Consider the following 13,451-nt stretch of genomic DNA (forward strand, 5'->3'; position numbering starts at 1 on the left):
GAGGATGTGTTGAAGTTGTTAAATAATAATAAGACAGATAAATCTCCGGGGCCTGACGGGATTTTCCCCAGGCTGCTTCGAGAGGCTAGGGAGGAGATTGTTGAACCGCTGGTAAGGATCTTTGAGTCCTCATTGTCCACAGGGGTGGTGCCGGAGGATTGGAGGGTTGCAAATGTTGTCCCCTTGTTCAAAAAAGGTAATAGGGATAGGCCAGGGAATTATAGACTGGTGAGTCTCACGTCTGTGGTGGGTAAGCTGTTAGAAAGGATTCTAAGGGATAGGATTTATGAACACCTAGAGAATCATGGACTGATTAGGGACAGCCAGCATGGCTTTGTGAAGGGAAGATCTTGCCTCACAAGCCTGATAGAGTTCTTTGAGGAGGTGACTAGGAAGATTGATGAGGGCAGTGCGGTGGATGTGGTTTACATGGATATTAGTAAGGTGTTTGATAAGGTTCCTCATGGTAGGCTTTTTCAGAAGGTCAGAGGCCAAGGGATCCAGGGAAGCTTGGCTGTGTGGATTAGGAATTGGCTTGCATGTAGAAAGCAGAGGGTTGTGGTGGAAGGAGTGCCCTCGGATTGGAGGGCAGTGACTAGTGGTGTCCTGCAGGGATCGGTTCTGGGACCTCTACTTTTTGTGATATTTATAGATGACTTAGATGAGGGGGTGGAGGGCTGGGTTAGTAAGTTTGCGGACGACACTAAGATCGGCGGTGTTGTAGATAGTGTGGAGGGCTGTCGGAGCTTACAGAGGGATATTGATAGGATGCAGAGCTGGGCTGACAAGTGGCAGATGGAGTTCAATCCGGAGAAGTGTGAGGTGGTACACTTTGGAAGGACAAACTCTAGGGCAGAGTACAGGGTAAATGGCAAGGTACTTGGCAGTGTGGAGGAGCAGAGGGATCTGGGGGTTCATATTCTCGATGGGCCGAATGGCCTGCTTCTGCTCCCTTATCTTGTGATCTTGTGATCTTGTGATATTCACAGTTCATTGAAAGTTGCCTCACAAGTGGAAAGAGCAGTTAAGAAGGCCAAAGGGATGTTGGCTTTCGTAAATCGCGGGATTGAGTTTAAGAGCCGCGAGGTGATGATGCAGCTTTACAAAACTCTAGTTAGGCCACACTTAGAGTACTGTGTTCAGTTCTGGTCGCCTCATTATAGGAAGGATGTGGAGGCGTTGGAGAGGGTGCAGAGGAGATTTACCAGAATGCTGCCTGGATTAGAGCGTATGGAATATGAGGAGAGGCTTAAGGTGCTAGGGCTTTATTCACTGGAAAGGAGGAGGATGAGAGGAGATATGATAGAGGTATATAAAATGTTGAGAGGAATAGATAGAGTAGACAGTCAGCACCTCCTTCCCAGGGCACCAATGCTCAAGACGAGAGGGCATGGCTTTAAGGTTATGGGTGAGAGGTTCAGGGGAGATGTCAGGGGGAGGTTTTTCACCCAGAGAGTGGTTGGTGTATGGAATGCACTGCCTGGGGTGGTGGTGGAGGCAGATACATTGGATAAGTTCAAGAGCTTGTTGGATAGGCATATGGAGGAATGTGAGATGGAGGGATATGCGGGAGGAAGGGGTTAGGTAGTGTGAGAGTGGTTTGATGGACGGCACAACATGGTGGGCCGAAGGGCCTGTTTTGTGCTGTATGGTTCTGTGGTTCTATGGTTCTATGGTATAGTCACAGGAAGAATGCGTAAACTTCACACAGACAGCACCCGAGGTCAGGATTGAATGTGGGTCTCTAGAACTGCAAGACAGCAGCTCTACTAGATGTGCCACTGTGCTGCCTGTCAAAGACAACATTGACTCTCTCTCTTTCTCTCTCTTTTCCCCACAGATGCTGTCTGACCAGCACTGCTACTTCAGATCTCCAGCACCTGTGATGTTTTGCATTAGGATTTCAATACCCCATTAGTCCTTACTGTTACTATGGTTATTACTGTTCCCCAGGGTCCTTGTTTATCCCCAGACTCCTTGCTATTCCCCATCAGTCCTTACTCATTATCCACACTCTTCTCCATCGTCCATATTGTTCCCATAGTCTCCAATGTCTGTAACCATTACAATTTTGCATTACTAATGTTGCAGCAGATTCCTTTGCTCAAATGTCCATGCTTACTATTTATCTACAGTCATTACACCTACTTACTGCAGTACATTTTCATCTTTTGCTACTGACGTTTATAGCACCTACTTAGAAATAAATAAAACCATTTTTACACATTTATATAGGAATGCCCCTTTACTATATATCAGATTCGTTTGTTAATGGTATTTAGTTATTTCCAGGTTATTTTCTGTTATGTAAAAAAGTTAACATCTAATGTAACTCATTTTCTATGGCATTTGCTATTACCAAAACACTCATCATTGGCTTTAGTGCTTACTATCAATAGCATTCATCGTCATTTGGAGTTCTTTCTCTCGCAATTACTTCCAAGAATACTCATTTCCAGGGTACTCACAGTTTCCTAGCTCTGTATCCAGTAACAATCAAGATAACTAGTCCGACGCAAACCAGGCTGATGATAACTCCAAACACGATGAGCCAGATGGTGACGGGGGGCTCACTCCTTGGAGCAAAAGTGGGTGGAATCCCAACAAATTCGAGTGTGTCGTCGCTTAGTAAGAATGCATTGTTGAATCGATTTCTGTTTAGCCTGTGACAGAAAGTAATTTGTGCTCAGTCTCAGGCATTGTGCAATACATTTTCAATATGTGCACCTGGCATAAAAAAGGCAATAACTTACATTCATTTGACAACTTAGCTCACGAAGACACTATAGGTAGTTTAATATCAGTCTGGAAATGAGTGTGCACAATGCTCTCATGCAAAAGTAATTGGTAATGGTTTATTATTGTCATATGTACTGAGATACAGTGAAAAGCTTTTGTTTGCATGCCATCCAGACAGATCGTTCCATACACAAGTACAATGAAGTAGTTAAAAAGGAAAAACTGAATAGAGAATATAGTGTTACAGTTACAGAGAAAGTGCAGTGCAGCTAGACAAATAAAGGGCAAGGGCCACAAGATAGATTGAGAGATCAGGAGTTCATCTTTATCATATGAGAGGTCCATTCAAGAGTCTGATAACAGTGGGACAGAAGCTGTCCTTGAGCCTGGTGGTACATGCTCTCAGGTTTTGTACAATCTGTCCGACAAGAGGGGGGAAGAAGAGAGAATGACCGGGGTGGGAGGGGTCCTTGATTATGCTGGCTGCTTTCCTGAGGCAGCTGGAAGTGTGAACAGAGTCAATGGAGGGGAGGCTGGGCAAATTCCTCACATCATTTTACTTTAGCTATTTATTTGAAATGAGCAAAATGAAGATGTTGGCATGAGCGTCAAACATTTGAACAAACATATCCCCCACAGTTTGATTGTTACACCAGATGTCATTTTGACTTTATTCTGTACTTCCTCCCATTTTTTGTCTCTTTGGCCTATGGGCCATATAATGAGTGAGAAAGCAACCAGGCAATAGGCATGCTCAGTGAGTGGGAGAGAGGGTGCAGAGTGCAGATCATTGATGGATCCATCCTTTCAGTTGGAACCCTGCACTCATATTCAACTTATATATTTTAATGAAAGATACAAGGAAGAGATGCTGTTGTATTAGCCGACCACACTGGTGGACTCTTACTGCGGAACTGGCCTGATATTTTGCAGAACGTGCCATATACGAATAATTATTCAGCCCCAAAGAGGAGCTCCAGAAGGTACCTGATGGCTTGCTCCACTTCAGCCTTTGGAATGATGTCTGTGATGTTCTTTGGGTTGGCAACAAAGAAATAAAATGAGATCCTTTTTGTTTCATGGAATATGTGTACATTTTCTGCCCTGTGATAAAATAAAGAAAAGGACCAATTAAGCAAGTAGGCCATGATTAAAATTAGCAGATGCCTCCACCACATTCTCAATAATACTCACATATTCACACTGGCTAATGTACAAACTGGAGGCAGTAACAAATTGTTAGTGGGACTGACCAATAGCCTGCTCCAATCACAAAATGGATTCAGATTGGTCAGCTGTCTAATTCGTCAGTTCAGGTTAGCTCATTCAGTACTTCACTCAACTTGGTTGCATGTTCCTGTCCCTTTCTGGAGACTTGAGCATAAACTCCAGCCTGACAGTTGAACTTGGCATCACTGGATGAGATGTGAAGGTGGACCAAATTTCCCAAACATCTGAAAACCCAGTGGGATTTCAAGAAGAGGCTGCAGAAATCACAGCCCATCTAAGTGCCAGCTCAGACACTGGGTAGGCAGGAAGAGGAGTCTTCATGTTCTGTGAATCTCTAAGCCAGTGTGTGGGGAGTGAGGGCATTGAAGGTAGGTGGTAACTTGCTAGAGAGCAACACCAGCACTGCTGCAGGTAACCCTAAAGCTGAAATCTCTTCCACTCCCTCCCAGCAGATCTTACTCCCTATGATCTACCTTACTGCTTCCCCTCATCACAATTCTACCAATTACCCATGTCTGTAGTGAACCTATAGCTGGGGGGAAAATGTGCAGCAGCAGTTCAATGTCAGTACATCTTACTCCATGGGAACAGTGAAATCAAGAGTGGTAAAGCACACCAAGAATTGCTTGAATATAGGGATAGAACATAGTCTAAGACCACATCACCAGACATCTTAAAGTGCACCTTGTACTCAGTTGAAAAGTAAAAGAAGGTTAAAGGAATGTTGGGCCAATTAGGGATACCATCTTGTGGAGGCAGAGGGCATGTCTGAGGTCTTGGCTAGATACTTACCTGTGTACACTAAAGAGGACGATGTTACAATGGGAGGGCAAGGAAAAATATTGGATCAGATAAAAGTAGATAGAGTGGATATGCTAAACTGATTGGTGGCATTTAAAATTAACAGGTCACCTGGTCTGGACAGATACATTCTAAGGTACTAAGTAAGGCTGGCATGGAAATAGCACAAAGTCCAACCTCAAGCTCCAGTTTTCCTTGGATGTGGAAGCATGCCAAAGAACTGGAGGTTGCAATCTCATTCATTAAAGGCATGAGCAATAAACTTGATAACTACAGGCTTATGTCTCTGATGGGAAACTACCAAAGACCATTCTGGAGGAGAAAATGAATTCTTGCTTGCAGAAGCATTGATTATGAAGGGACTCATAATGTTAATGGGAAATCACAAATGCCTAACCTTTGAGGAAGTAATATTGATGAAGGTGGTAAATGATACCTTCCAAAGGGCATTTGATTAAGCATAGATTTATTGGGAATATAGTGGATGATATTATTAAAGAGACAACAGTATTTAGGGAATGAATTAATATAGGGAATGGAATCAGATAAGGAGAAAATAGATATGTTTCCCAATGGAAGAGAGTATGGAATGGGATCCCCAGGAACATAAATGACCTTAAATTGGCTACAAAGATCACAATTTTTGAAATTTACAGATGATACAAAACTTGGCAATGTAATAACCAATGAATATATTAGCAGCAGACCATGAGGGAAAAAGACTGAGACATGGACAGACACTTAGGAGAAGCAGTTTAAATTAAACTTTTGGAGAAAAAAGGTGGTATTGTCGATAGTGAAGAAGGTTATCAAAAATTACAAGGGGATCTTGATCAGCTAGGTAAGTGGGCTGAGGAATGGCAAATGGAGTTCAATCCAAAATAATGCAAGGTGTTGCATTTTGGGAAGTCAAACCAGGGTAGTGGTGACTGGTAGGGCCCTGGGGAGTCTTGTGGAACAGAGGGACCTAGGAGTACAGCTAGATAGTTCCCTGAAAGTGGTGTCACAGGTAGAGAGGGTGGGAAAGAATGTGTATGGCACGCTGGCCTTCATCAGTCAGGGCACTGAGTATAGGAGTTGGGATGTTATATTGCTATTGTACAAGATGTTGGTGAGGTTGCACTTGGAGTATTGTGTACAGTTTTGGTTACCCTGTTATAGGAAAGATGTCATTAAGCTGGAAAGAATGCAAAGAAGATTTACGAGAATGTTGCCAGGACTCGAGGCCTGAGTTATAGGGAGAGGTTGGGCAGGCTAGGACTTTATTCATTGGAGTGTAGGAGACTGAGGGGTGACCTTATAGAGGTGTATAAAATTATAAGGGGCAAGGATGGGGTGAATGCGCACAGCCTTTTTCCCAGGGAACGGGAATCAAGAACAAGAAGGTTTAAGGTGAGAGGGGAAAGATTTAAAAGGAACTTGGGGGGGGGGCAACTTTTTCATGCAGAAGGTGGTGCATATGTGGAAAAGCTGCCTGAAGAAATGGTAGAGGCAGGTATAATAACAACATTTAAAAGATACTTGGACAGGTACATGAATAGAAAAGGTTTAGAGGGATATGGGCAAACGCAGGCAAAAGGGACCAGCTGGGACCAGATGGACCAGCGACCACCTTGGTCAGCATGGACAAGTTGGGCTGAAGGGCCTGTTTCTGTGCTGTGTGACTCTATGACTCGAAACAACATGGAGAGAAGGTATAACCTAAACAAGGTGTACTATAACAGGAGGAAGTTTCAAGATCAGAGACAGCTGAGGGTGCATATTGCTGCACATTGCAGGCCATGGTATAATGGGATACTTGCTTTGTAAGTAGGGCCAATGAACCAATTAAAGAGGAAAGCATGCTTAGCCTTGACGAATCACTAGGTAGGCTTCAGCTGGAGTATTGCATCCAACTCCACATACCTCAATGTCAGAGGATATCAGGATCCTGGAGAAGGTGGGGAGCAGCTTTAGCAGAATGGGGCTGGGCTGAGGGGTTTCAATCACATGCTGAGACTGGAGAAGCTAGGATTATACTGCTCGGAGGTAGACCCAATAAAGATGTTCAAATTTACAGGGTTTTTCAGCGAAGAGAAACTGTTTCCTCTGGTGTGGATCAGTAACCAGAGGCAACATGTTTAAATCAATAATTGAGGAGAAACTAATTCACACAGAGGGCTGATGAGATGCAGAATGCAGTAAGGATGGGGAAATCAAATTGAATAGGAACTTTCAGCAGACAACTGAGGAAATAGCTGGCAGGTGAGCTGGTAAATTTACTAACTTGGGAGAACTGCTGTAGGGTCATTTTTACCTGCTGCTGCCAGATTATAAAATAAAATAAGATAAGATAAGATAAGATAAGATATCTTTATTAGTCACATGTACATTGAAACATACAGTGAAATACACCTTTTTTTTGCATAGAGTGTTCTGGGGACAGCCTGCAAGTGTCGCCACACTTCTGGCACCAACAGAGCATGCCCTGACCCATACGTCTTTGGAATGTGGGAGGAAACCGGAGCACCTGGAGGAAACCCACGCAGACACGGGAGAACGTACAAACTCCTTACGGACAGTGGCCGGATTTGAACCCAGGTCGCTGGCGCTGTAAAATGTTATGCTACCCGCTACACTACTGTGCCTGCTGAACAAGTTCAGTATGTGGCCAGAGGAAGCTTAAAGCAGCACAGTGGCACAGCAGGTAGTGCTGCTGTCTCACAGCTCCAGAGACCCAGGTTCAATCTTGACATCCTGGTGCTGTCTGTGTGGAGTTTGCATGTTCCCCCTGTGACTGTGTGGGTCTCCCCCAGGTGTTCCAGTTTCCTCCTACATCCCAAATCTAACCTAGGCTGGTAAGTTCGTTGGTCACTGAAGATTGCCCCTAGTATGGGTGGGTCATTGGTAGGCCCCGGAATTTGCATTGTCCGAACAGTGTAAAATGTTGTTGCAGTAAAAATCCCATTCTGAACTCCACTCTAGCGTCATAGCTGTTGAAAATCTTCATCCTCTGCCATTGCAGGTGTGTTGTGAAACCACAAACTCCCCATCATATTGCACAGCATGGCTATTTTGATCTTGCTCCTTTTACTCTTCCTTTGGCATTTCGTCTCTATATTTTTGCTTCTGATTTACACATCTTCTCCTGTGTAATCTGCAGGTTGATCCATAGGCAGGGCATTTTGTTTCCTGTGTGAACTCATGTCGTTATCCACAGCCCCTGTGCAGCCTTTCTATCAGTTTATCTATCTATCTATCTATCTATCTATCTATCTATCTATCTATCTATCTATCTATCTATCTATCTATCTATCTATCTATCTATCTATCTATCTATCTATCTATCTATCTATCTATCTATCTATCTATCTATCTATCTATCTATCTATCTATTTATTTCTTTTGTGTAATTATGTTAACCCTGCTTCCTTTCCCAGGACTGACTGGGAAGTTGGCCTGGAAGTCAACATCTTCATCTGTCCCTGCATGGTTTTGTATGCTCTGTGAGCACCAAGAGCCAATGTGATAGCGAGTGCTTCCTTCCTAATCAAACTGTCTGAGTACAATGAGCCCCCAAATGAGTTGGGCCACTAACCTCTCATTCATTGGCTTGAATTTACTGCTTCTTTTACTGAATCTTGTAAGGAGATGATCAACAGGTTCACCTGTTTCCTGCATCAGCTTTGGATCTATTGATCCAATGATCTGATTTCACCTTTTGTGAGGCAGCAGCTCCAACTCTACCTTAAGCAGTGTACTTGTGCCTATAACTGTGCAGCTCCCTATTCATTCTTGTAGTAGTAGAACAGCTGCACTTCTTGTATATTATATTATTGTATATATATTATATTATTGTATGTATATATTGATTATCCCAGCACCATTAGCATTCATATTGGTTTATCTTTTTAAATATTGTATATATATTATATTATTGTATATATATATTGATTATCCCAGCACCATTAGCATTCATATAGTTTATTTGTTTAAAATCTACACCATAAGAAAATCTACGGTGTAATAAAGGGCAATGTAAAGAGACAGACAGTAACTTACACAAAGTCGGTAAGCTGATTTTTATATTCTTCCTGGTATTTTCTCATGAAAATGCCACAGTTTGATTGGAAAAAATATTTTTCACTTGAATCCCACGGTATACTGAAATCAAATTACAATACATTGTTAGCATTCTCCCCCCATCCTTTCAAAGGTTGTAGCAAGACAAACAAATATTATTATTGGAACTAAATGTGTCAACTACAGCATAATCTAATAAACTTCTAACAAATAACTTATTACAGAACTAGCGCATCCTATCAAAAAGATAGGCAGGTGGGCAGAGGAGGGGGGTGGCTCTGTTGGTAAAAAAATTAAATTAAATCCTTAGCAAGGAGTGACATAGGATCAGAAAGTGTAGAATCCTTGTGGGTAGAGTTAAGAAACTGCAAAGGTAAAAAGACCCTGATGGCCTCCGATAGTAGCCAGGCTGTGGGGTACAAATTACAACAGGAGATAGAAAAGGCATGGAAAAGAGACAAGGTCATGGGGGAGTTCAATATGCAGGTAGTCTGGGAAATCAGGTTGGCACTAGATCCAAGAAAAGGAATTTGTAGAATGCCTAAGAGATGTTTTTTTTAGAACAGCTTGCAGTCGAGCCCACTAGGGTAAAGACAATTCTGGATTTGGGTGTTGTGCCATGAACCAGATTTGGTTAGGGAACTTAAGGTAAAGGAACCCCTAGGAGGCAGTGATCATAATATGATAGAATTCACCCTGCAGCTTGAGAAAGAGAAGCTAAAAGTGGATGTATCGGTATTACAGTTGAGTAAACTAACAAGAGAGGCATGAGAGTGGAGCTGGCCAAAGTTGATTGGAAGGGGACCCTAGCAGGGATGATGGTAGAGCAGCAATGGCAGGAGGTTCTGGGAGTAACTCAGAAGACACAGGATCATTTCATACCCAAAGTAGAAGAAGCATTCTAAAGGGAGGACAAGGCAACCGTGGCTGACAATGGAAGTCAAAGACAGCATAAAAGCAAAAGAGAGGGCATACAATATTGCAAAAGTTAGTGGGAGCTAGAGGATTGGGAAGCTTTAAAAACCAACAGAAAGGCAACTACAAAAGCAAGAAGATGAAATATGAATTGTAAGCTAGCTAATAATATAAAAAAGCTTTTTCAGATTATAAAGAGTAAAAGAGAGGCGAGAGTGGACATTAGGCCACTGGAAAATGAAACTGGAGTAATGGAAACAAAGAATGGACGGATGAACTGAATAAGTATTTTGCATCATTCTTCACTGTGGAAGCTATCAGCAACATGCTAGAAATTTGAGAGAGTCAGGGGGCAGAAGTGAGGGTAGTCGCTATTACTAAGGAGAAGCTGCTTGGGAAGTTCCTGAAAGGTCTGAAGGTGGACCAGATGAACTACACCCCAGGCTTCTGAAAGAGGTAGTTGAAGAGATTGTGGAGGCATTAGTAGTGATCGTTCAAGAATCACTAGAGTCAGGAATGGTTCCAGAGGACTGGACAATTGCAAATGTCGCTCCACTCATTAAGAAGGGAGGAAGGCAAAAGACAGGAAATTATAGGCTGTTTAGCCTGACTTCAGTGGTTGGTAAGATGTTAGAGTCCATTATTAAGGATGAGGTTTCCGGGTACTTATATGATAAAATAGGCTGAAGTCAGCATAGTTTCCTTAAGGGGAGATCTTGCCTGACAAATCTATTGGAATTCTTTGAGGAAGTAACAGGCAGGATAGACAAAGGAAAGTCAGTGGATGTTGTTTACTTGGATTTTCAGAAGGCCTTTGACAAGGTGCTGCATATGAGGCTGCTAAACAAGATGGTATTACAGGAGCGGTACTAGCATGGATAGAAGATTGGCTGACTGGCAGAATGCAAAGAGTTGGAATAAAGGTGGCCTTTTCGTCAGCTTGTGCTTTTGATGGAAAGGTTAATTGTGAAATGGCTCAGGTGATTTTACTGATAACTATTATGGCAATTAAAGTAATTACACTTGTCAGCAAAATAGGCAACTGCAGATGACTCACATGTAATTCATGTAACCAAGGCCAATATATTCCATCTATAAGTATGTCCGGCTCATAATCAAGTGATGTAAAATGACACTGGTTTTGATGAACTTTCACTGCACTGAGTCACAACGCACTGTGGTGAGCAGGGGTGGGAGAGAACAAGAGTCAATGAGCTTTTACCCTTGGTGGGGTTGAGGAGGCATATTGCTTCAATGTGAAAGAGTGCAAGGGATTCATGTTGGATTTATTCAAAGCTGCAAGGAGCAGACAATAAAACAAAATCTAAGAATTGTGGATGCTGGAAATCTGAAATAAAAACAGAGTAGAGACACAAGAGAATGCAGATGCTGGAATCTGGAGCAATAAACAATTTTCTGGAGGAACTCAGCAGGTTGAGCAGCATCTGTGGAGGGCAAGGAATTGTTGACATTTCAGGTTGAAACCCTGCATCAGGTTTCAACCAGAAATGTTGACAATTCCTTTCCTCCTACAGATGCTGCTCGACTTGCTGAGATCCTTCAACAGATTGTTTGTTGATAAAAACAGAGTATGCTGGAAACAGTCAGAACCAGTTCTGATGGAGGATCATTGACATGAAATATTAACTCTGTTTCTCTCACCACAGATGCTGCCTGACCTGCTGAGTATTTCCAGCATTTTATGGTATGGGTATTGAAGATAAGGTTGCAAATTGTCATTTTCTCATTTTAGTCCATAAATGATTCTTGTTTGCTTTTGTAGCTGAATGCTGGCAAGTAACCCCTTATACACCCAATTCTTTACCATTTATCACTGCCTAAAACAAATAATTTTATTTAACTGTCTGCAGTCCAAATATGCACACAAACCTAAACCCTAGAGAGCCAAAAGCATTATTCATATTTGAACCACAACCTGCAGATGAATGGGGCTAATTTTGGAACTGTTAAGAAAGTAAATCTTACAGCATTTTCTCCGACGGGCGGCCTTCAGACTGATCCTCACTTTAAATGAATCTTTTAGATCTGAAAAAGGAGGGTAGATGTCCAAATAATCTAATTCAGACAATAGAACAAGAACTTAAAAGTTAAAATCTGAAACACACACATGCATTTGCTGCATTTAAATTGTACAGAGTGTTCAGTTCTTCCTCTGAAAGCCTTCTGTTCTGTCCCACATTTCCTGAGCCAGGATTCATCATCCACACAGAATTTCCCATCCATTGTAAGTTCCCATTGCCCCCACACATCCCCTAGATCCTGTCACTACAGCTTACCTCTCAATTTTACCCTCTACTGATCCTCCAGTGTTGAAGTTTGCCCATTCCACTTTCCGCTACTAAACCTATTGACAACAGCTGTTGCTGTTGGGAAAGGCTGAATAGAGTCATACAACATGGAAACAGGCCCTTTGGCCCACTATGTCCATGCTAACCATTGTTCCTCAATGCTGACTCTCCAACAACAACACTCCACCCCTGCTCCCAGTCCACCAAACATTGGGTCATTATTTCCCAGAAGTGGCCAATGGAGATGTTAGAGTAAATATAGCATGGAATCAGGCCCTTCAGCCCAATTTGTCCAACCAAGGTGCCCATCTAAGCTAGTCCTATTTACCTGCATTTGGCCCATATCCCTCTAAACCTCTCCTGTGCATGTAGTTATCCAAATGGCTTTTCATAACCTCCAAATTCACAATCCCCCAAGCTCCAACCATTGCCCCATCTTCTACAAACTTCCCAACATCCAACACTGGACTGATCTGTGCAGGGAATCTTTTCTATTGAGTATGGAGGTCCTGCCCCTGCACTCCCCCCTCCTGCAGCCCATCCCCAACGATCCAGTTTTCACAAGCCCCACATCAGCAATGAAAACTGTAGAGTTAGTAACCACACAGAGCTTGTTGTTTTACTAACCACTTCAACTTACATGGGCTCCAATTGGTGTCCCAACCAACCACTCTCCCATTCTTTATATTATCTTCCTTCAGCCAGGCATATAAGGGTTTGAAATAGTTCAGAAGAGGGCGTGCATTCATTCTGGTCTGCCAGTTACTCCCAAAGAGCTTTGGTCCATGGTTTAGACTTCCCTAGTTTGAGCATGTTACTGGAAGAGACAACAAAGACAACCAGGCCTTTACTTGAGTGAATTCTATAGTTTTATATTCTTTCATATTAAGGTTTCTAATTAAGTAAGCAAAATTTAGGCAAAGCAGTTGAGCAAAGAAGGAGTTGTTAGCAAAGCTGAATGTAGTCATAGTTGTAGAACTAGTTGTAGAACGTACCCTTCGGCACATCATGTCCACATCCTTGGATAAGAATGTACAAGGCATGGTTAGTAAGATTGCAGATGACACTAAAATATGTGGTGTAGGCAGTGAAGATGGTTATCAGGAATTACAGAGGGATCTTGATCAGCTGGGGAAGTGCGCTGAGTAATGGCAAATGGAGTTTAATTCAGATAAGTGTCAGGTGTTTTACATTTTGGGAAGACAAATGAGGGTAGGAGTTTCACAGTGAACAGTAGGGCCCTGGGGAGTGTTGTAGAACAGAGGGTCCTAGGAGAGTGCAAGTATATGGTTCCCTGAAAGTGGGTGTAGCAGGTAGACAGGGTGGTGAAGAAGGCTTTTGGCAGGCTGGCCTTCATCATTTAGGGCATTGAGTATGGAAGTTGGGATGTTGCAG

At 42.6% G+C, this 13,451-nt stretch overlaps 1 protein-coding gene across 1 annotated transcript in view; it reads right to left on the reverse strand.

The window, feature by feature from the left end:
• The window catches only part of ace2 (angiotensin I converting enzyme 2), a 102,000-nt gene that overhangs the window by 4,742 nt on the left and 83,807 nt on the right, over positions 1–13,451 (reverse strand). The window contains 2 exon segments of the mRNA XM_052014428.1: positions 2,469–2,663; positions 3,727–3,843. Coding sequence (XP_051870388.1) covers positions 2,469–2,663; positions 3,727–3,843 — 312 coding nt within the window.

The sequence above is a fragment of the Pristis pectinata genome, chromosome 4, assembly GCF_009764475.1.
Source record: "Pristis pectinata isolate sPriPec2 chromosome 4, sPriPec2.1.pri, whole genome shotgun sequence".
NCBI lineage: Eukaryota > Metazoa > Chordata > Chondrichthyes > Rhinopristiformes > Pristidae > Pristis > Pristis pectinata.